Source organism: Pantherophis guttatus, chromosome 1 (genome assembly GCF_059756535.1).
Source record: "Pantherophis guttatus breed Tessera chromosome 1, ASM5975653v1, whole genome shotgun sequence".
NCBI classification, from domain to species: domain Eukaryota; kingdom Metazoa; phylum Chordata; class Lepidosauria; order Squamata; family Colubridae; genus Pantherophis; species Pantherophis guttatus.
This window is the reverse complement of record NC_142063.1, coordinates 17,060,320-17,084,572: the sequence shown is the minus strand read 5'-3', so window position 1 is coordinate 17,084,572 and position 24,253 is coordinate 17,060,320. Positions and strand designations below refer to the sequence as shown.

Here is a 24,253-nt window from a genome sequence, read left to right as displayed (position 1 = left end):
AGATATACAAAATTTAAAATCGAATAAAATGAATTAAATAAATTTGGCTGAATTAATACCCATAATTTAAGATACCCATATTTTAAAATACATTAAAATTTTAAAATTTACACTTAAAAGGGAGAAGATTTAGGCGAGGCCAGCTTGATGACATAAAAGCGTCTTCAACTTGCGGCGGAAGGTGCGCAGATCTGGAATCCTCCGTATCTCTGGGGGGAGCTCGTTCCAGATCGTCGGTGCCCCCACAGAGAAGGCTCTCCCCCTAGGGGCCAACAGCCGACATTGTTTGGCCGACGGCACCTGGAGGAGCCCCTCTCTGTGGGAGCGTACTGGTCGGTGGGAGGCTGTTGATGGTAGTAGGCGGTCCTGTAAGTAACCAGGTCCTAAGCCATGGAGCGCTTTAAAGGTGGTAACCAGAACCTTGAAGCGCACCCGGAAGACCACCGGGAGCCAGTGCAGCTCGCGCAGGAGAGGTGTTACATGGGAATTCCACGTTGCTCCCATAACCACCCGCGCGGCCGCACTCTGCGCCAGTTGGAGCCTCCGGGTGCACCTCAAGGGGAGCCCCATGTAGAGAGCATTACAATAGTCCAGACGAGAGGTGACGAGGGCATGAGTGACTGTGCGTACAGAGTCCCGATCTAAAAAGGGACGCAACTGGCGAATCAGGCGAACCTGATGAAAAATCCTCCCGGTCACGGCCGTCAAGTGCTCTTCTAAAGACAGCCGTGAGTCCAGGAGGACGCCCAAGTTACGAGCCCTTTCCGTGGGGGCCAATGATTCGCCCCCAATAGCCAGCGATGGCGCCAGCTGACTATATCGGGACGTCGGAAACCACAGCCACTCGGTCTTGGATGGGTTGAGCCTGAGCCCATTTCTCCCCATCCAGATCCGTACGGCCTCCAGGCACTGGGACATCACTTCAAGGGCATCGTTGATATCCTTATGTGAAATCTATTCGGGTATCTAATGTCACCTTATCCATAGAACTCAGAGCCAGGAAGAGCTGTAATTAGGCGTATTATAAGTCATAAGTTATTGCTGATTCTTAAAGTCATAAAATCAGACTTGGACTGACCATAGAGGTGATCCCAATCTGTATTTCTGTATTTCTCAACCTCAGCAACTTTAAAACCTCAACGTCCAAAATTCTTCAGTCGGTCCAGCAACTTGCTGAGGTTGAGAAATACTGATCTAGTCCAGGGGTCTCCAACCTTGGCAACTTTAAGACTTGTGGACTTCAACTCCCAGAATTGCTGGCTGAGGAATTCTGGGAGTTGAAGTCCCCAAGTCTTAAAATTGCCAAGGTTGGAGAGCCCTGATCTAGTCCACCTTCCTGCTCAGTGCGAAGTCCAGCACAGCATCTCTGACAGACAGACAGCTTCCATTTGAAGACTTCTAGTGAAGAAAAAATTGCCATGGCATCTGGGCAGCGTGTTTCACTGGCTTGACAGCTCAAAGCCAGGTCCTGATGTCCATCTTGAATTCTCTTCCTTGTGGTTATAATCTATTAGTTCTGATCCTGCCTGCTGGGGCAATAAGGAATACGTCCACTCTTCCTTCAGTGTGAGCCCTTCAGATATATGAAGACTGCCATCGTATTTCCTCTTAGTCATCTTTTCTGTAGGCCAAACTTTCCCAGTTCCTTTAATTGTCCCTCAAAGCGCTTGGTTTCTAGATCCTTCTCCGGCGTGGTAGCCCTCATCTGAACTTGCGTCCCTTGTTGAACCGTGTTGGCCAGAATTGAGTACAATTCTCCAAAACATCTAACCAAATCAGGGCAGAAGGGAACAATTTATTTTCCATGATTTGGTCTCTGGATTCCTATTAACAGGTTCCTGTTAAAGGCAAGATTGGCTTTGCCTTTTTAGCGATTCCACTGGTAGCTCATGTTTAATTTGTGGTTAACGAAAGCACCCCAAATTTTTCACATATTTTACTACCATGCTTAGTTAGGTCTTTGTAGATCGTAGGTGCCTCGTCCTTTTCCCTTTCAGACGTAGATGCATTTCTCCTTGTTAAATTCTCTTCATTTTAGCCCCACTACTTTCTAGATGTTTTAACATCCCCTCTCTCTTATCTAAAGTATTGGCCACGCTTTGCATTTTTTTGTCATCTGTAAACTTTATCAGTGCCTACTAAACTTTAACATCAAAGTCATTGATAAGATTGGGTGGGAGCATTACTTTATGTAAACATATCACAAAAAATAAGCGTTGATAAAAAATAATATTTTAGGATTTGGAAGAGAAGGTAGGTTTGTCTCAGATTATCAGCTCATAAATATCAATGCAGTAGGTATACTTAGAACATCAAGAAGTTCAAATGCAATTTTAGGATACATCATACATCAGCATAGGTTTAATCCCCAAATCATGAGAAATCATCATTCCACTTTCTTTGGAGTTGGCCAGACCCCACTTTGACTGCTCAGAATTCGAGGCCCCACATTTTATGCAAGATTCAAGAAACTAGAACAGGGAGGCAAGCAGGAAATTAAATCCTATGAGCAATGATTAAAGGAACAGAGTAGTTTTGGTCTTGAGAAAAGACGAGGAGAGGCGAGAGATTGGCAGTTTTCAACCACTATGAATAAGCACTTAAACTAGCATTCTCAGACATTTTCTTTAGAATTGGGGGTCATTCTGGTGTTTGTCCCAGTGGCTGGCAGGAAGGGAAGTGTGGCAGGCAGAAGTGAAGAAACTGTTTACTTGACAGAGGACTATGATCTTCTCAGGGCTAAATTCTTCCAGTACTAACCCCATTCTGTTCGCCCACCAGGCCATTCCTGGATCTTCCTTATCACCCGTTGCCTTGAGTGTTCTTGTGTGTGAGAGTAAGTGTGAATTAAGGCCAAGGGAAATGCTAACAGCAGCCAACAGCTGTGTGGGTAAATGCTGTAATTAAAGCATTCATTAACTCCGGTGAAGGGGGAAGAGGCATCATTACCGTGGGCAGCTACAAAAGTCACAATGATGGATGCCTTGCTCAGGGGATGCTAGCAAGGCCATAATTCAGTATTACATCCAGGTGCTCCAGGGAGATCTCGTAGGGGGATCTTTCCTCCTGGTTAGCTTTGGACACCTAACTGAACAGTAAATTGGGAAGAAAATAATACTCATATAGGCAGGAGGGAGTCCTGGCTTTGGATAGTTCAACCCCGGTGCAATTTGGGCATCAATCTAGGCAGAGCTTGTAGAACCCATTACTTCTTATATAATTGGCTATTCTGCTTTGTCAGTGGGTGCTCCGGCTTCAAACTTCAATAGCAGAATTGGGCAGGTGCAAATTATGGTCGGGATAAGTGTGCCACCTAGTCATCTTGTTAGCAGCAGGATTGTCTTTTAATCTTGCTCTTCCCCTGTAAAGGAGAAAATGCGTTCAATTTGCAACAATTTTGAAAGAGTGCCACTTCCTGACAGCTCAGTCTGAACTGAGCGATTGTTCCAACACCTGATTAAAAGGAGAGGCAGGCTGACAGATGAAAAACTTGACATAGAACTATTTTTGGCTCCCGTATAAAACAGGAGGGAGCACGACTTGAACAGGAGAGAGTTAGATTCAAATCATTTTATACCAACAGAAGAGAATATTTGTAGCTCGGGATTCAACAGTGGAGTCTTTGGTGCTCTCTGAGCTTAGTTGTTTTCTTGCAGATGTCTTGCTACCCAACTAGATAACATCATCAGTGCTAGAAAGGAGTGGGATTTGTTCTCTGTTTATATACAGTGAATTGCCCACTGTCAGTGTCGGCCAAAGTGTTGTTTTCTACTTGGAAGTTCCTTGATTGGCTAGTGTTCACTGTTTGATTGTTGGTCTGGTATTAATCATGGTGTTAATCCCTGGTGTTGATTGCTGGCTGGGAGGTGTTTAGGTCTTTTGGTTTCCTTTTTAGCTTTTTGATTTCTCTATTGAATGGCGTGTAAATGTTGTTTATCTGTATGTGCCTATTGATGGTTAATTTGTCTGAATACCAACCTTCCAAGAATACTCTAGCTTCGCTTGGTCTAGGATACTGACTTATCTTGGTCTAGGATACTGACAGGGCAAGCCACTGTATATAAACAGATTAAACTCAACTCTTGTCTAGCACAGAAGACATTACCTACTTGGGTAATGAAACATCTGCAAGAAAACAACCAGAGAGCACTAAGAGCACAGATCCTTACATCTGACCATGGAGTTTTCTTGGATCTCTTGCAAGGTTGCTATGGAAATAAAAATAGGGAAGATTTCTTTTGGTCTCTTAGAGCAGGGTTTCCCAACCTTGGCAACCTTAAGATGTGTGGACTTCCAACTCCCAGAATTCCCCAACCAGCATGTGTCTTAAGGTTGCCAAGATTGGAGAACTCTTATCTTAGAGAGAAGGTAGATAATTTCAATAAACAGAAAAATAAATCATTCCAATGTATTGGGGGTGGGGGGTGGGGGGAAGCCTCTTTGATGACTCTACCCCCTACAAAATGATAGTCAACCTCGGTTTGGACTCTTCCAGGTACGCTGGACTACAGCTCCCATCCTCCTCAAGTCAATATGGGGTATTGTGAGAGCTTTAATCCACAGTACATACTTGGGTAAATTCTCTTGGCCTGTTGTGTAACTGTCCCAAAAACATGGGTTAAACAGCCCTCTTCCTCTTTCCTCCTTCAATCCATCATGCAGCCTTTAAAAATAAGAGCTTGGTGTTTAAATGCCCATGTGTGGCCTGTTGGGGTCCTTAGCGATAAAACATAACAGGTGAATTCACTTGTTAGCTAAATTGAAAACAAATAGCACGTTGTTGAACACAACAAGGTACAATAATGTGTACGAGCAATGTCACACAACAATTGTTTTTTCTAAAGGTAGCAATAGCAACAGTAAAAAAAAAAGCACAATACTAAATACCAGGACAGGGCATTTTCAGACATCCATAAAGCTTCCCTTCCAAAAGACTGAGCAGGTAAGAAGAGTTTTAGGCGAATAAGCATACCTGTGTGTTTCTCGAGGTCCTATTTCCAACATAATACCCACAAGGCTCTGTTTTCTGGGCCTTTCAGAGCTTTGTCATTTGCTGCCTGACAAGTCAAGCTGTCTACTAACGGCTTCACTCTTGGTGCCTTGAAATCCATGACTGAATATTGAACTGCATCTTGTGAGCTCTAAACACAAATAGTCTATGGATGTCTGCAGCAGAATTTAACCCCAAGACGGTGAAACACTGAAATACTTACTCTGCATGCAGGAAGGCCTACATTAAAAGAGTTGGGGAAGATCCTTGGGAAGGATTCTTTTTTGAGCCGAAAGGAAGGTAAAAATCTCAGAATCAAGCTTGATTCCTCTTGATTATATGGACACAGGCATGTCATTTTCTTGGCAGTTGTACAAAATGGTTTGCCGCTGACTTCTTTTTAGTTGTTTATTTGGTGTTCCCCCCCCCCCCAATTTGCTGATCCACCTGAGATTTCTGGGGTTTCCTGTAAATTTCCCAAACGGTATTTAGGTTTGAGCCCTAATAAATTTGGCTTTAGGCCAGCCAGAGATCTTTCAACCTCTTTTAAAAGCCTTAATTGCTTAATAGCAGCTACATCTGTCTTTTTCTTTTCTTTTTTTTCTTTTTTTCTTTTTTTGGAGATCAGGCAAAAATCACTAGATTAGCCAAGCAAATTAATTCTCCGGCTTGTTTGGTAAGAGATGCTTAAGAGTCCAGTTGCATGCTGTGGTTTGTTTGGAGTGCAAGAATTTAAGCACCGCAATGGAAGGATATTGAATTGTGTTAATCAGTTCTTTCCTAAAGGGAAGCCATGTGTATCTTCTGCAGCAGAAACAACAGCCTCTTGGGGTGTCTCAGGCTAACCATTTATTATCGCACAAGGTTTTATGTTCCACAAAAGCTGTTGTTCTTACTAGCTGCGTATGCACCCTACATGTAACCCATTCCTTCTGCTCCGGTAGGTCCGATCACAAATGCTTTCATCATCCTGGCACCTGCCAACATGCTGAATCCGGACAGCAAGCCTCGCATCCCACTGCCCAAATTCAGCCGGCATCTTCACAGCACAGAGAGCATGGAAAACTCTGCCAGTGAGGGGCTGACACTGTGTCTGGGGCTGCATCAGAAGGTAAGGAAACGAAGCAGAAGGAATTGGCGAGAGATGAATTGGGCCAGACATATGCGGGGTGTGTGAGACATTTATTCTTCCAGCCAAAGCGGGAACAGCCTGAGCAGATGGCTAGTCCCTGGTGGTGTGATGCAGATCTGAAACAGGCCTAGCTAAATGTTCTGGTGTAGTTCTTCCTTTGGGGATGAGAAAAGGGCTGTGAGCATCGGTATGAGTTATATCCTCTTGACGGGCACTAAAGCAGTAATAAGATGAAACTTCACCACCGCCACACCTGCGTTTCTTGGGATTTGAAATGAACCCCATGCTCACTGCGCTGGGAAGGATCGTAAATGTTCGGAATTGAATTTGGCAGACATGCACTTGACCACAGGTGTGTGTTTTAGGATGAGCTGTAAATGGAAATCGGGTGGCACAGGGGAGGAAACCATTTAATCCAGAGCCGTGATAAATAAGTGGCGCTTTCACTCTCAGCAAACGGGGTTTCCGCAAGGAGCAAATAATTGTCTCGTTGCTGTGTTTATTGGGGAATTCCCTAGAATTCATTTGACCCATCACGGAGGGTATCCTGGTGCTGGACTAGATCGGATGCAGCAAAGTGGTTCTTGCACTGTGTTATCAAAAGTTATTTTCCCCAATAGAGTCTCCATGTTCAAGGTCAATATTCCCCGAATATGAGACGGAAAGGAGAAAAAAAGGGGGGGCAACCATCTCCTTCATCCATGTTTTCCAAGGGATGCTGAAACAGGATCTTTTGGATCTTCTCATAATAGGAAGGAAGAGATCTAGAAGAAATTAGGTTTCTTCCATTCTTCATTCCAAGCAACTGGAAAGCATCGTTTTCCAGCCCTGTTTCTCAGCACACTCTCTCTCTCTGTTTGTGACAGAGAGAAAAGATGGGAGGTGAGATAGGTCTCCTGCGTGAGCAGGGGGTTGGACTAGATGACCTCCAAGGTCCTGTTGTGGCCCGTACATGGTCTGTGCGGCTGGTGGCTGATTCGGATGGCGAGGAGGCTGGTGTGGTGCTGCGCCAGCAGCCTGTGCTGCTGGCGCTCGAGTCGGACAATGAGGCTGGAGAAGATGTGGTGCCAGAGGTGGGGATTCAGCCAGGGCCTTCAGAACCTCCAGAAGCTCCCATAAGTGAAGAGGACGAAGAGGAGGAGCCTCTTCTCGATGCAGAGGCGCGCAGAGCTGCCAAAAGGCAGGAGTGGCTCCTCAGGAGGAGGTCTCCTCGAGAGTAAGGCTTGGGGCTAATTGGCCACTCCCTTAGCCTATTTAAGGAGGAACGCCGACTGAAGCAATTTGCAGGGAACAACTTCGTTCACTCTCCTTCGTGCCTTGATCTTCGTTCTTTGCAAATTGCTTCTGGGCTTTCTGCCAATCATAGTAAGATTAAGATTATTTATTCTTTGGATTTTTGTAGGCTGTTAAGAAAGTTAATTAACAGCCTTTGTTTGGAAAAAAAAACTTATTTAATTTAGTAAACTAAGGTTTGTACAGACTTTGTGTGTGCTGCGTTCTTTGGGGTCTGTAGCTGGGGCAAAACAGGTCCCTTCCAACTCTGTTACTGTTACTGACCAATGTATATAGCAAAGAGCAGATACTCCATATTCATATTTAACTCTCACTTAACTACTCTTCTGATGGAGTTGCAAGGACTGAAGAGATTATTTATGTGAGGGGTTTTCAAACTTGTAAAAGCCCCAGAACCTGTTAGTTAAAAAAACAAAAATCTCCCTGATCAAAAGATAAAATACTAGTGATAGAAAATTAGCTGGATTTGAGTGGGTTTTCTTTGGGGGTTTGTTGTTGTTGTTGTTGTTGTTTGCCCTTAGTGAAACACAGCTTGAAAAACTCGGATGTGTATATTCGTTTTGTCATTCTGTATCAACAAACGCTCCAGGCAGAGTGCAGAAAATCTGCATTCACCAGCTTCAGGTTTGCTTGTCCGGAATTTGAAGCGATCGCATCGACAGCCCATGGCTATGCGCGAAAGCAGGGTCTCAAATGTTAAACAACAAAGTCGGCATTATCTTGATCTTGAAATCAATGCTACGGTCTTGTTGAAGAGCAGGCTTTGAAAAGGAGACAAGGTGGAACGGAACGAAGTACACTGTTAGTACTAAAAAGCACAACAAAGCACAATTAAGTACATATTATCTCTGATTAGGACATCTAGAGGATTTTTTTTAAAAAAAAAAACAGCCTCAACAATATTGTAGTGACCACTTCTCTGAAAAAAAAAAATTCCCCTTTCTCATTTTTGCATCGGTCTTTAAGGAGGGATTGGGTGAATCCACAAAGGAAAGCTCTCCCTGCACCTGTTTCTGTAACGTCAGAATCTAAAGAGAGAAGAGATGGCTGACCAGCAAATGACTGGTTGCTGGGGCTGGTGCTCTCATGCCCTCCACAGAGACCTCCAGCTGGCTGCTGTGAGACTCCTGATGCCAGATTATATGAGTTTGTGACAACCTACAATATCTCTTTCCTTGCCACCACTGCTCTGTGCCGTGGCCTTTGGTGGAATCTGCCCAATAGGAAGCAGTGGAATAGATTTCCTCCTCTTGAGCCTGAGGGTGAAGGAGGAAAGAAGCACCACGAAGAGGGGATAGTCCATCCTTCTTTGCATAGATCTATTCAATATCAACAGGGACACAGTGGCTCAGTGGCTAAGATGCTGAGCTTGTCGATCAGAAGGTCGGCAGTTCAGCGGTTCGAATCCCTAGTGCCACGTAATAGGGTGAGCTCCCGTTACTGGTCCCAGCTTCTGCCAACCTAGCAGTTTGAAAGCACATAAAAAATGCAAGTAGAAAAATAGAGACCACTTTGGTGGGAAGGTAACAGCGTTCCGTGCGCCTTCAATGTTTAGTCATGCCGGCCACATGACCACAGAGACGTCTTTGGACAGCGCTGGCTCTTCAGCTTTGAAACAGAGATGAGCACTGCCCCCTAGAGCCGGAAAAGACTAGCACGCGTTTGTGGGGGAACCTTTACCTTTACCTTATTCAATATCACTCACTGCAAAGGCCTCTTGTCCATCCATCTGCTTCTTTTCCCCTTCAAGGGCACTTTCATCTGATTTCTCTCCTATCTGTCTCTTGCCTTTCCCCCCCCCCCCCCCAGTCAATGAGATTGACGGAGCTAACTCTCATGGGTGAGAATGGAGGATACAAGGACTCTAAAGCCAGTTTGAAGCATTAACTTAAGGACATGCAGTGCTTTGGGTTTGAAATCAAAAAAGTGCACGCTGTACCTCTCGGTTTGTTCCTGGTCTCTCCTGGTGCCACATAATCCCAGGAAAAAAGCGTACATTTGAATAAAGGAGACACCCACAGGGTGGAACGAGGTTGCGTTACAGGGGGCGTTGGCACTTCCACAACTCAAATGTGCATTTTCCTGGGCTCACATACATTAGCAATAGCACTTAGACTTATATACTGCTTCATAGTGCTTTTACAGCCCTCTCTAAGCTGTTTACAGAGTCAGCCTCTTGCCCCCAACAATCTGGGTCCTCATTTGACCCACCTCAGAAGGATGGAAGGCTGAGTCAACCTTGAGCCTGGTGAGATTCAAACTGCCAAATTGCAGTCAGCCGGCAGTCAGCAGAAGTAGCCTGCAGTACTGCACTCTAACCACTGCACCACCTTGGCTCTTACCACATACAAACATTGATTTGTTTGTTGATCAAATTTATTGGCTGCCCGTCTTATCACATGGCTGTAGTGTCTGTGGAGATTCTCAGTCATCCAGGTCATGCAGACAGCACAGACGCATCCCCAACAGCCTGCACCTGTCTTCAACAGTGAAGGGACACAGGGCAGAAAACATCCTGCAGCCAAGAAGGCTCCACACCCATTTGCACCACTCAGGTAACCCTGAGGACACAAACAAACCTCCAAGTGGCCTCAGCGACTCTCTCAAAGAACGCAAATGACCAGCTGTCTGCAAGGAGTATAAATCCTTCCATTCCCCACCGTCCTCCAGTCAGAGCTGAAGAAGCTTCTTGGATGAGAAGTGAATCGTCTTCAAAAGAAAAACCAGAAAGTCCAGTTGCCTCCTGAAAAAGCATCTTTGGGACACGGCTCTAATATACGTCCAGCAAAAGAAGCTGCTGATATAGCCATGCAGATGCCACCTGGGACTGGGTGTTGAGCAAGCACTTGGATGAGGTGTGAAAGACTTGATAGTCTGTGGAGATTCTCAGTCCTCCAGGTTGTCCCAAAAGCGCTTTTTCAAAAGGCAACTGGACTTTGTTTTTCCCTTGAAGACGTTTCACTTCTCATCCAAGAAGCTTCCTCAGCTCTGACTGAATAGTGGGCAATGGAAGGATTTATATTCCTGGCAGTCATCAAGCTGCAGCTGCTGTCAGGCGTGGTATGTCAGCTTCAAAGTTAAGCGAATAAAAATCTTTGGTTTGGGGCCGTACATATGTGGGTAAAGGGATGCGGTGGCTCAGTAGCTAAGACGCTGAGCTTGTCAATTGAAAGGGTGGCAGTTCAGCGGTTCAAATCCCTAATACCGCATAACGGGGTGAGCTCCCGTTAGTTGTCCCAGCTTCTTCCAACCTAGCAGTTGAAAAGCACATAAAAAGTGCAAGTAGAAAAATAGGGACCACCTTTGGTGGGAAGGTAACAGTGTTCCATGCGCCTTTGGCATTGAGTCATGCCAGCCACATGACCACGGAGACGTCTTCGGACAGCGCTGGCTCTTCGGCTTTGAAACGGAGATGAGCACCGCCCCCTAGAGTCGGGAACAACTAGCACATTTGTGCCAGGGGAAGCTTTGCCTTTACTTTTATGAACATTATGGCAGGAGGTAAACCAGAAGCTGCCAAATCTTTACCCAAAGGTGCTTTTTCCAAAAGGCAACTGGATTTTCTTGGGTTGTTTTTTTTTTTCCTTGAATACGTTTCGCTTCTCATCCAAGAAGCGAAAACGTTTTCAAGAAAGAAAAAAAACCTAAGAAAATCCAGTTGCCTTTATGGAAAAAGCACCTTTGGGACAACCATGACTTGGATGATTGAGAATCTCCATAGACAATCAAGTCTTTCACACCTCATCCAGGTGCTTGCTCAACACCCAGTCCCAGGTGGCATCTGCATGGCTATATCAGCAGCTTCTTTTGCTGGACGTATATTAGAGCCATGTCCCAAAGATGCTTTTTCAGGAGGCAACTGGACTTTCTGGTTTTTCTTTTGAAGATGATTCACTTCTCATCCAAGAAGCTTCTTCAGCTCTGACTGGATGGTGAGGAATGGAAGGATTTATACTCCTTGCAGACAGCTGGTCCTTTGCATCCTTTTTAGAGAGTCATTTTTTTCAACCATTTCCAGAGCAGACTTAGATGCCAGTTGTGGCAATCAAGTGGCCTTCCAACCTGGAGAAGTTTAGGATGGCCCTTTATACTAAGGGTCTCCAACCTTGGCAACTTTAAGCTTGGCAGACTTCAACTCCCAGAATTCCCCAGCCAGCTTTGCTCAGTCCACTAGGCTTAAAGTTGCCAAGGTTGGAGACCCATGCTTTATACCACCTATAGGTCCCAAGTCCTGAATGCACGAGGGCTTCTGATTTTTCCAATCCAGAGAATCTCAGAGAGAGGTATGACCTCAAAAAAACCCCAGATTGCCTGTGGCTCCCAAAGAGGAGCTCCCCTCCCCTCTTCTCTGTGCTCAAGCCCGATATTAAAAATCTGTTCTTTTCCGAAATGTGAGAACTTCCCCATCCCCTTTTCCAGCCTTCCTCTGCATTCATAAGTGATAACTCCAATTTAATAATGCTCCTCACACTCCAGATCCGATGCCACCGATAATGATGTTTTAAGAAAGGAAAAGAGACCGTTGGGGGGAGGGGGGGAGGGGGATTGAAAGGTAGGGTGAATAGAGCATTTTATAGAAGAAAATAGGTGCCTTGTGGCCAAAGACAGCCGCCACAGTATTTTCAATATCGAGAGGTCTAGGATTGACAGAAAGCACTGGGCAATCTCCCTCCGGCAGTCCTTGGGTTTACTGCGTTATCCTTCAGCTCCCTTCATCCCCAGCCTACAGAGCCGGGGATGATGGGAACTGAATCCAGCCCAGCGTTACTCAGGAGAGCACCAGGAAGACAAAAGGCTGGCTTACTAGAGGATTATATATGTTGAATTACGGCAGCCTATAAATAAAGTTTATGAATAAATGTATGTATTATTATGATTTATTTATGGTACAATTATGCACGGTGCGGGAAGAAGTAGGTAGGGTTCTCTGTGGGTTCCCCCTCCCCCCTCTCGTATAACTAGAATTGGAGGGGAGATCGTAAAATCAAATCCACAGATTGTAGGTTAGGGAGAGACATAAGAGCCCTTTGTCGTTGCACAAACGGGCAATTAATTTGTGAGACTCGTTGCCTTGAGATGCTAGGTAGACAACTTTGAAAGAGAATTAGAGAGTGTCCCCTGGGAGGTGGTGAAGTCGGCTAGGCAGTCTCCATTGTGATGGCAAGGAAGAATTGTGACAAATAGGCAGAAGGTTCAGCAGGCAGCTAAACTCCCGGGATACTGGAGCCTCTAAAACTAAATGGATGAGCATCCGATCAATGAACTGCCCCCCCCCAGGAAAAAGGAGAAGACCCCTACCCAGAAGCAGCTGAACAAACAACATTCATGCTAATTTCCATCACATAAAACAGGTATTTAAAGGCCAGTGTTCTGACTGACGAGCACAATTCAAAGCCCACTGACGATGTCTCCTCGAATGGTGACGAAACGTTTGCAACCAAATTGCCAAGCTCGGAGCTCAAACCAACAACCCAGGACCCCTTTTCACCGCTTTCACCTAACCCAGGGGTGTCCAGTCTTGGCGATTAAGACTTGTGAACTTCAACTCCCTGAATTGAGCAAAGCTGGCTGAGATCCCACCGGAAGTTGGCAAACAGGCTGTTTCTGGCCTCCGGAGGGTGGGGAGGCCGTTTTCGCCCTCCCCAGGCTCCTAGAAAGGCTCTGGAGGCTGGGGAGAGAGAAAAACGGGCCTTCCCCACCACCCCCCGAGGCTCTCCGGAGACAGGAAACAACTTGTTTCCCTACTTCTGTTGGGGCCGGAGCTGAGCTCGCGTGCCCACCAATATGGCTACGGCACACGTGCCATAGGTTCACCATCACAGCCCTCTAACAATCGTGTGAAGATGAAGCTCATAGACGACTCAAATCTCTTTTTCCAGGCTGGGCTGAAAAATTCCATCACATACCGTTATCAACTGACCACATTTATTAAAGAACCAAGTAGGGAAGACTCAGAAATGGTCCGTTGCTTTTTTTAAAAAAAATAAATAAATCATAGCCGGCTAAATGGATCAAGAGTTCTATGTAATCTTTGACAACACCTTACCAGATGAGCTTGCAAGGGCTTCCTCAGCATTAGCCGGACAAGCAAAGATGCATTTGTCACCAGCAACAGGGAAGCAATTCAAAGGATTCAAAAACATTTTCCAACAAAAAAAAAAAAAGAAAGAAAGAAACATGGGTATTTTTTTAAAAAGAAAAATTCCTATGGCACAGCCAACCCAAAGTTTCTTGGGCACAAACCTAATTAATTTATGAACGTACTATTATTGTGCAGTACTTTTTGTACCTCAGCATAAAGGCTGAGTCATGAGGGGTGTCGTTTAAGGTGTGTATTGGGGTGTGTAATGTGGGTCTAGGAGGGGAAAGTGTCACGGGCTTCATCAGAAATCTCTCTGAGCAAGAGGCTAGATAAGGGTGGGTTTCTTGTCTACTGGGATCAATACAGGTAGTCCTTGACTTAATGACTACAACTGGGACCAGAAATTCTGTTGTTAAGTGAGCCATGCCTGCTTTTACAACCTTTTTGCCACAGTTGTTGAGTGAATCAGGCAGTTGTTAATTCCTTCACTGGCTTTGCTTGTGGGAAGCCAGCTGGGAGGTTCGCAAATGGTGATCACATGATCTCTGGATGCTGCAACTATTGTAAATGCCTGTTACAGAGCACCCGAGTTTTGATCATGTGACCGTGGGATGCTACAATGGTCATAAGTGCGAGGACTGATCTTACATCACTTTTTTCAGTGCCAGTGTAACTTTGATTGCAATTGCTAAACTGTTCTGCCCCAGCTACGGACCCAAAGAACGCAGCACACACAAAGTCTGTACAAACCTTAGTTTACTAAATTAAATCAGTCTTTTTTCAAACAAAGGCTGTTAATTAACTTTCTTAACAGCCTACAAGAATCCAAAGAATAAATAATCGTAATCTTACTAGGATTGGCAGAAAGCCCAGAAGCAATTTGCAGGAAGCTGATAAGATAAGCAAGACAAGACACGAAGGTATGTGAACGAAGCTGTTCCCTGCAAATTGCTTCAGTCAGCATTCCTCCTTAAATAGGCTAAGGGAGTGGCCAATTAGCCCCAAGCCTTACTCTCGAGGAGACCTCCTCCTGAGGAGCCACTCTTGGCTTTTGGCAGTTCTGTGCGCCTGTGCATCGAGAAGAGGCTCCTCCTCTTCGTCCTCTTCACTTAAGGGAGGTTCTGAAGGCCCTGGCTGAATCCCCGCCTCTGGCATCACATCTTCTCCAGCCTCCTCATTGTCTGACTCGAGTGCCAGCTGCACAGGCTGCTGGCACAGCATCACACCAGCCTCCTCGCTGTCTGAATCAGCTACTAGCTGCACAGGCCGCTGATGGGCTGCAACACTAACTGGGGCTGTCTGTCAATTCCTAGACCATGTATCAATCGAATCCCTTTTCAAGGCAACCCTGAGATTGAGTCCTCTGGCATGGGGATCAATCAGAACAGAGCTGGAAGGAACCTCGGAGATCTTCTAGTTCAGCCCCCTGCTCAAGCAGGAGATCCTACCATTTCAGGGAAATGATTGTCCAGTCTCTTTTTAAAAACCTCCAGTGATGAAGCACCCACAATTTCTGAAGTCAAGCTGTTCCACTGGTTAATTGTCCTCATTGTTAGGAAGTTTCTCCTCAGTTCCAGGTTGCTTCTCTCCTTGATTAGCTTCCATTCATAGTTTCTTGTCCTGCCCTTGGGTGCTTTGGAAAATAAATTGACCTCCTCTTCTTTGTGGCAGCCTCTTAAATACTGGAATATTGCTATCATGTCACCCCTAGTCCGTCTTTTCTCTAGACTAGCCAAACCCAAATCCTGCAGCCGTTCTTGTTGCTTTTTTATCCTTTTAATTATTAAGACATCAGGTAGCTTCTTTTGTATGTCCAGAGTAACATCTTTTTCCATGAAGTCTGTTAGGAAATGATAATTTACTCACTTGTTGGGTTGGCAATATATAAACCTCAATATAGCTTTATTGCTGTATTGCATCATACTGTGTCCTGATTGGTTAGCTCTGTAGCCAGTGTCCTTAAGAGGGAGCTTGAAACCTGGTTAGTCTCTCTCTGCTACTCTCTGCTGATCTTTGCTGACCATTGTTGATGGTTACTGCTATTTGCTGTGTTTGCTACTGTTTGCAACTGTCTATTGTGTATGACTACAACGACTGGTAAGAAGACTTTGTTATTGGAATATCCCTGGACTATTGTAGAGATTCTCAGTCGTCCAGGTCATGGTTGTCCCAAAGGTGCTTTTTCAGGAGGCAACTGGACTTGCTTGAAGACATTTCACTCCTCATCCAAGAAGCTTCTTCAGCTCTGACAGGATAGTGGGGTCACAGGAACCAGCAGCATTACTCAGGTGACCGTGAGGACACAGATGTTTTAGTCTCCAGGCCTTTAATCATCTTAACTGCTCTTCTTTGCACTTTTTCCAAAGCCTCGACATCTTTTTTTTTTTTTTTTTGTAAATCTGGTGACCAAAACTGGATGCAAGTATTCCAGGTGTGGCCTTACTAAAGCTTTATATAGCGGTGCTCATACTTCACGTGATTTTTGATTTCTATGCCTCTTGTTTATACAACCCAGGATCGTATTAGCTTTTTTTTTTTTTGGCTGCGGATCACGGAAAGGTTTTTGAAAAAACGGGGGGGGGTGTCCCAATTCTGCTTGTTTTTGTCTATAAAGTGTAGATTGCAGCAAAGTTGCTTGGTGCTGTTTCCCTGTGGCTCATAAGAGAGGGAGGGAGGGAGGGAGGGAGGGAGACCTCGGTGGTGTTCTGTCTTCATCTTGGAAGACACCGCAATAATACCAATTGCTGGGCCTTCTAAGAGGAGGCTGGGTGTTGTAGCTGGAGGGCCAGATTGCTTCTGCAGATCCCAGGAGCCAGCCTGCGAGAGATAAAGATCGGCTGTCTCCTTTTATCAGCGCCGTGTCGGCTCCCAAACTCGAACGGCAGCAGCTCTCAAGGTTGCGTGTCTGGAGTTCCTGATGAATTGCTGTCGTTCACTGGGGTGCAAAGGGGGGGGAGGAGGGTGGGGGGGTGTCCTTCTCTCCTTCTCAGGGATGTCGACTTTCTTTGGTCCCTGCTGCAAATATGGACGACGGCTTGAAGGGCAGCCTCTTTTCTTCTGGACCCCTTTCTTCCCACTTGCAGTTGAGGATAATTCAAATTATCCACAATCTGGCCAATTACAGGTTGTCCTTGACTTACAACGGTTCATTTAGTGACCATTTGAAGTTACAGGGGCATTGGGGGGAGGGGAAAGCGACTCATGACTGTTTTTCACACGACGGAAGCGACATCCCCGTGGTCACCTGATCAAAATTGAAACGCTGGGCAACTGACTCGTATTTATGACGGTTGCAACATCCCAGGGTCACCTGATCCCCTTTTGCCACTTTCTGACGATCAGAGTCAATGGGGAAGCCATTAAGTTCACTTAACAGCTGTGTTAAGTGGTTCACTTTAGCACCTGCAGTGGTTCACGTAATAGTTGTGGCAAGAACAGTCGTAAAATGGAGGAAAACAATCACTTAACAAATGTCTCACTTAGCAACAGAAATTTTGGGCTCAGTTGTGGTTGTAAGTCGAGGACTACCTGTAGCTGTTTGGGTTTAGCAACAGAAAAAGCGTTCCAAAGTCTAAAGAAGAGCCTTGGCTTGCTGGATCAGATCCCACCAGTGGTGGGACTTGAATAACTTAACAACCGGTTCTCTGACTGGGTAGGCGTGGCCGGTTGGTCATGTGACTGGGCGGGTGATGTCACTCATCATACCCAGCCCCGCCTCCCAGCCACTCGCCTCAAAGGCAAAGGTAGGATTCAATCGGTTGGGGCTAATTCCACCACTGGCTGGCCCAACCCATTTTTCGGCCTGTTTTGGGGGGCGTTTTTCGGGCCAAAACAGGCCAAAAAATGAGTGGAGGTGGGGCCAGCCAGTGGTGGGATTTGCTGGTTCGCCAAACTGCGCAGAATCTTAACTATCGGTTCGCTTGAACCAGTGTGAACCGGCAGCAGCCGACCTCTGGATCCCACCCAACTCATGATTCCCTTTTTTTTGTAAATTTGTTTGAGGTTATATACTGTAATAAAGTGTGTGTCGTTGTGGTCCTTTCAGCAGAAATTTCATTATTGGGCAAAATAACATCACCATTTGAAACACCACCACACACCCCTCTCCTTCACACTGAGGTTCCCTCGCCTGGTAGAGAAACCTCGGCAAGAAAACAACTTGGTTGTTTTGGTAGTACAGTGGAGCCCTGGTAGTACAGTGGTCTAAAGCACCTTGTTATTAAGACCAGCTGCCTGCAATTACTGCAGGTTCGAATCTTGCCAGGCTCAAGGTTGACTCAGCCTTCCATCCTTTCTAAGGTAGGTAAATTGAGGACCCAGTTTGTGGGGGCAATAAGCTGACTTTGTATAAATATACAAAAGGATGAAGGCTATTGCTTAGCACATTGTAAGCTGAGTCTCCGGAGAAGGGCGGCATATAAATCAAATAAAAAGAAGAAAAAAAAAAGCTCAGAGGGCACCAAGAACCCAAGAGTTCAACCCTGAATGTCTATGGAGATTCTCAGTCATCCAGGTCATGGTTGTTCCAAAGGTGCTTTTTCAAGAGGCAGCTGGACTTTCTAGTTTTTCTTTGAAGACGTTTCACTTCTCGTGCAAGAAGCTGAAGAGGAGGGGGGCGGGGGGCGTGTGCCCATACCCATAATTCTAAACACCCCACCACCTGCTCACCCCGCTTCTGGCACGCGATGGCCTGGCAAGCCTGTTTTTCTCTCTTACCTGTCTCCAGAGCCTTTCTAGCAGTCTGGGGAGGGCAAAAACAGCCTTCCCTACCCCTCCGGAGGCCCCCCAGAGGCCAGAAACGGCCCCTTTGCCAACTTCCGGTGGGACCGGAAGGCCCGTTTTTTGCTGTCCCCAGCCTCCAGAGCCTCTCTAGGAGTCTGGGGAGCATGAAAACAGCCTTCCCCACCCACCCCCTGGAGGTCCTCCGGAAGCTGAAAACGGCCTGTTTGCCAACTTCTGGTCCCAGTGCTTTACTCTAAGCGGTTTTACAGAGTCAGCATATTTCCCCCAGCAATCTGGGTCCTCATTTTACCCACCTCGGAAGGATGGAAGGCTGAGTCAACCTTGAGCCTGGTGAGATTCGAACTGCCAAATTGCAGGCAGCTGGCAGTCAGCAGAATTAGCCTGCAGTACTGTACTGCACTTCAACCACTGCGCCACCATGGCATGAGGCTACCTAGGTTTTTTTTTGTTTTTTTTTTAATTTGATTTATATGCCGCCCTTCTCCGGAGACTCAGGGCGGCTTACAATGTGTTAAGCAATAGCCTTCATACTTTTGTATATTTTATACAAAGTCAGCTTATTGCCCCCACAAACTGGGTCCTCATTTCACCTACCTTAGAAAGGATGGAAGGCTGAGTCAACCTTGAGCCTTGGAGAGATTCGAACCAGCAGAAATTGCAGGCAGCTGTGTTAATAACAGGGTGCACTAAACCACTGTACTATCAAGGCTCTAGTTAGGGTAATGAAACATTTGTAAGAAAAGAAGCAAGCTCAGAGAGCACCAAGGACCCCCTCATTAGCCTGGTCTGTTTTGTCCAGTCTCACTTATCCTGTGAGCTCATATTCTGAAGAAAGCCTTCTTGGTAAAACCCATTTGTGACTTTTCCTCCTGGTTAATCTTTCCTTTCCTGAATTCTAAAAGCCAGCCGTCCATTAAGAGATGATCCATTCCTTAGTGTCACCATTTTGTCAAGAGCTACTTAGAGATCACTTGTTCCTTTCACCAGGCTTCATTGTAAAACATGTTCGTAGCTTTGACTTCAGGCTCCCTTCGGCAAAGCTCAGCTGAAGCATCTCTACGGAGGCTTAACCCTTTGATGCCTCTCTTCTTCTTCTCTTCCTGTCTTCCACAGGGTTCGGAGGAGAGTTACCTGGAGAGAACAGAGCGCTTATATCTCCAGATGTGCTCAACGAGAGAAAAGGTGAGGCATCCTGGCATCCACCCTCCTGCCTGCAACCCCACAGAAGTGTCGGGACCCAGTGCAAACCTGCTTCGCAATACAAGTAGTCCTCAATTTATGACCAGTCGCTTAGCAACTGGTCAAAGGTCTCCCCGGGAATAGTGACAACAGATCTGGATCACGCACGCGCAGAAGTCACATGACTGCATTGCAGGCACTCTCAGCGATCAGCTGTTCGCAGTGTCCCGCAACTAGGTGTCCAACTTTCGTGGCCTTTTTGCTGAAATTTGTTGTCTGCAAAAACCCAGTCCTGCAGATTTCATTTAATGACCGCCACGCAAAGATTGCAGCATTGGGTCAGTCATTGGGAGCAACCTGATTTACAACCCTAATGGGCAGTCTCCATTACGGTTGTAAGTTGAGGACTACTTGTTATCTGTGTCACGAAAGAGCACTCAAGTACATTGGGAAAAGTCATTCGTTTTAACCTACGCTTTGGCCTCAGCAGGTTGGGACCTGGGTAGGTGGCTGCAGAATTTCCTCACCTGCTTTGTTGCCCTTACAGATCCCAAAACACCTGAGGTGAGAAAAGTCATAAAATGGAACAAACTCACTTCAGAAATTTCTCATTTAGCAACATACATTTTGGGGTCAATTGTGGTCAGAAGTTGAGAGCTACCTTTATAAACAATTGCTTTTTCTTCTTAAAAATCTGGTAATTTTCTTGGCCTTAAAATAGCAAAATTGACCCAATTCTTCCAGATCTTAATCCTACCGCTGGTAAGTCACGCCTTTTCCATCTCATTAACTTTAAGATGGGTGGACTTCAAAGCCCAGAATTCCCTAGAATTTTGAGAATTGAAGTCTACCCATCTTAATGTTGCTGAGATGCAGAAAGACCAAGGTAGGTGGTAGGCAGGTCCAGGGATGGGCTGCTGGGGGTTTGCAGGGGTTTGGGAGAACCTCTAGCTAAGATTCTGTGCAGTTCGGAGAACCCCCAAATCCCACTCCTGGCTGGCCACCCCCACCCCAATCCGCCCCTTCCAGGAGTCCCCACGTGGTCTGTTTTGGGTTCAGGAAAGTGCAGGGCGCGCACGGAGGCTCGGGAAGGCCAGAAACAGGCCTGTTACCAGCCTCCAAAGGGCCTCCAGAACCTGGGGAGGCCATTTTTGCCCTCCTGGAGGCTCGATGAAAGCCTCCAGAGCCCAGGGAGGGCAAAATTGCCCCCCCTGCCATGCCCACTATGGCCACGCCCACCCAGCAACCAAGCAGAGAACCCCTTGCTAAAATTTTTGAAACCCACCCCTGAGTAGGTTCCCCCATGTCCCCTTTCTAGATTCTTATGGTTTGTTCTCTCGTCATAGAATTTGATGGGCGACCAAGAGCAACTGAAAATTCAGGTGACAGAACTGGAGGAGGAAGTCAACACCCTGCGGAAGATCAACAAGAATCTCTTCGACTTCTCCAGCTCTATCATCACCTCACCCAAATAGAACAGTTTCTGAAGCCCAGCTAGAGGTGGAAGGAGAGACAAGCCAGTCGGGATTCATCTTGGGCACAGCCATTTTCTCCATGGCAATGTTAGATGGGAACTTATACGGTTGCAGAGATACCCTCTCGTAACCATGTCTAACTTCAGGGCTGGACATGGAAGTCTCTAGCATCTAGGTGTTTTGGGTGGAGCCCTACCCCCCAAAAAAATATCTTTATGGGTAACAGCACACGGTATGGAAGGAGAATAATCCAGAAGGGAAAAACTATGACTCTTTCTTTTACAGTGCAGCTTCTTCCATCCTACAAGGTCCTTTCATTCCTCAAACAGAACCAACTGTAGATCTTCTTCAAGATGCCACCACCCCGTTTTCTCCAGTCGGAAATCACGTGGCTGCTTTTAGAATTCCTCTTGTACTTGGGAACTTCTGGGGATTGAAGACAACCATGGGCTTCGAAGGCATCACACACAATAGTGTGCCCTCATTGTAACTGGCCAGGGAGAGGGACAATTGACTACCATGAAGAATGACCTGTGTAGCTGGAACTGAGCACAGAGGCTTCCTGTCCTCAAGATCCTGCTGGGGGGGAAAAAATGGGAGAGATGGGGAAGATCATGTTTTCCTCATTTGGAAATGGTGGGAAAACCTTCCCTGCAAAGTTGAGCTGGCATGATAAGGAAAAAGGTCACAGATCAGCAAAAAAAAAAAAGGGGGGGGGGTTTAACTGACCTGCTACTCTTCCTGCAGAAGAATTGCAGGATTTTTTGTCTGGTCCATCATTCTACCAACTTATACACAGATCTTTAGCCAACCGGATGTCTAGTTAGGCTTCTTTCAAGCCATCTCCTTTGGCTTCCGTACAGTTGCAGGCTTCAGCACCAGCCACAGGATGCATTTGCCATGTAGCAGATTTACTTTCATTGGGTTATCTAGTTTAATTCTCTTTCTTTAGAGGAAAAATACCCCTCTGGTTCTGTCTTCAGCCAAATTGTTGTTTGTTGTATTACACTTTTTTTAAAAAAACAAAACTCCGAAACAAAAACTGTTAACACAAGTATTTGATCCCCCACACCCCCCACCCCATCCCCTTTAATATTATTGTCTGTCTCCTAGCAAATGGCTCTATTACTGTGTCCTGTTTGGGAGGCTTCCAGAGCATCTGCTGAACACCAGTGGAAAGGAGGATGCCGGGCTTAAGTGGAATGACAATTAAGTGAAATGTTCACCTTCAGGAAACAGTCCATCTCAGAACACCAATCGCAAGCCACAAATAGGAGGAGTGTGGCTGTTCAGCCCTGTTGACAGACTTCTTAGGCTATCGAGCGGGTAATTCTAGATGGCGATAATGGATCCAGCGAGCTGATTTTTGCGATCTTATTAATGGGGCCTAAAAAACGAGAGCAAACATTGTAGGCCAAATGTTCAGGAGCAGCATTGCTCCGTGGAGAAAGAGCAAATCGCTTCTTTCCTTTACCATATGGCCTGTTGCTGAATTTTCCCAGCAACATCTGGCCGGAAAGAAGTTGGGTCCTGCCAAGCACGAACTGCAACCGTAAATCGTTGCCCAAGAACAATTGGCTTTATTTTATTTTTTTTGCAAACTGAAGAAAAGGCAGGGATTTCTCTTTAATTGCATAGAAAGTGAAATCAGCTTTGACGCTCTGCGTGGGAGGGAGACGAGAAGCAGAAAGTTGTCCTTAGCAAGCCCTTGGTGGTGGTGGAGGAGGAGGAGGAGGAGGGAAAACCCCTGGTCCTCGGCTTGTTTCTCCCAGACCCAGATGATGACTTTACCCTTTTCAAGGCTCGATTGCTCCAAATTGGCAGCCTGCGATATTGATGGAGACATCTGGCATAAGGAAGGCAACATAATTCCATTTGTTTTGAACTGCAGCTATTCGTTCTGCTTAGCAGGGCCAGCTATCCTGTCCCCTTCATTTCCTAGCCATGCATAAAAGAAGACGAGGCCTCCGGAGGAGACAAGAAGCTCGCCTTAAACCAGTGTTTCTCAACCTTGGTAGCTTGAAGATGGGTGGACTTCAACTCCCAGAATCCCCCAGCCAGCAGCGCTGGCTGGGGGATTCTGGGAATTGAAGTCCACCCATCTTCAAGCTACCAAGGTTGAGAAACACTGCCTTAAACAGAGCAGGGAATGAAACCCCCACAGCTCTTGGTCAAGACAGCAAGGTCCCTTTTTCAGTCGTAGCTGCCTCTTCCCCCGCACCTCTTTCCCACCCCAGTGCCACGTTTTTTATTTTATCAAGGCAGGGAATTTAGTGTCATGGCTCTTGTTAGATCCTGGTTCCGAGGAGGAGAAGGAATTGGAACCGGAATCCGAAGGGGAGGACACGGTCGTCTCCCAAACGAGAGTTGAGAGTCCAAGGGCTGAGGACAAGGCGGTCCCAGGCCATCTGGCAGTGGACTGGGGCTGGGGGCCGGCTAACCTGATGGGAGGTGAGTCATTTGTGACTGCAATAAGTGAGCCATAAACGGACCTTCCTTAACCTCTGCCTTGCCAGCATGGCTTGGGAATGGGAGAGCTTGCTGCGGCAAGCTGCAGGACAACTCATCGTGGCCAGCTCGCCACAGGATAACTCGCCATGGGATAACACTCTGCGAGACAATTTAACGATTCTATTTAGTTATTTTAAATAAAAACTATTTTAATTTTTGCCGTTCGCATCTGTCCCTCCTTTTGCATCCTTTAACGATTCTATTCCACCATTTCTTTGATATTCGTGTAACTCTTGTCCCGCAGTGAGTTGTCCTGCAGCGAGTTGGCCGTGGCGAATTGTCACAGACCCAAGAAGATCTACGAGGCGGTTAAGAATCCCATCTCTTTCCTTCCATTTTTAGTGGAATGATGGAACCTGCATTTTCACTTCGGGTTTCTACGAGAATTCTGCAGCATCGCTTCGTCAGAGCCAGGAATGTTGGAAGCCGCCATGTATGTGACAGGGCAATTTGCCCTGCCTGGTGTCTTGAGAAACCGACAGTGGCCCTGACTCAAAATTCCTCCTTCCCTTGGGATATCATTCTACATGCAAAGCATGCTCCCTTTGCAGAGCTCTTGTCTTTATGGGAATATTAGAATGCTGCCTTAGAGCCCTTCAAACTATTTACCCAGGTAGCTCGGTGTTATTCACGTGACTTGCAGTCGTAGGTACAAGACGATCGTTACAATGCCTTTTAAACCCGGAGATTGACTCTCGCCAATCACAGAGCATGATCTTCCTCCTCCCACCTATTTTGCTTTACCTCATGTGAAAATTAGTGCTGCCTTTTAATTAGAATTTTTTTCCTGGATATTCCCGTTTTCAACTTTGGGGTCCTCTTGTTTCTTTTATTTATTTATTTATTTA

General features: G+C 46.1%; 1 protein-coding gene across 1 annotated transcript in view; it reads left to right on the top strand.

The window, feature by feature from the left end:
* WDR18 (WD repeat domain 18) overlaps nucleotides 1-22,006 on the top strand; it is a 75,999-nt gene extending 53,993 nt beyond the window's left edge. Inside the window, exons 8-10 of the mRNA XM_034442523.3 lie at nucleotides 5,935-6,101; nucleotides 19,354-19,422; nucleotides 20,766-22,006. Of these exons, the coding sequence (XP_034298414.2) occupies nucleotides 5,935-6,101; nucleotides 19,354-19,422; nucleotides 20,766-20,894 (365 nt within the window). The 3' untranslated portion in view covers nucleotides 20,895-22,006. The remainder of the gene's footprint in view (nucleotides 1-5,934; nucleotides 6,102-19,353; nucleotides 19,423-20,765) is intronic.
* Nucleotides 22,007-24,253: the final 2,247 nt, after the last annotated feature.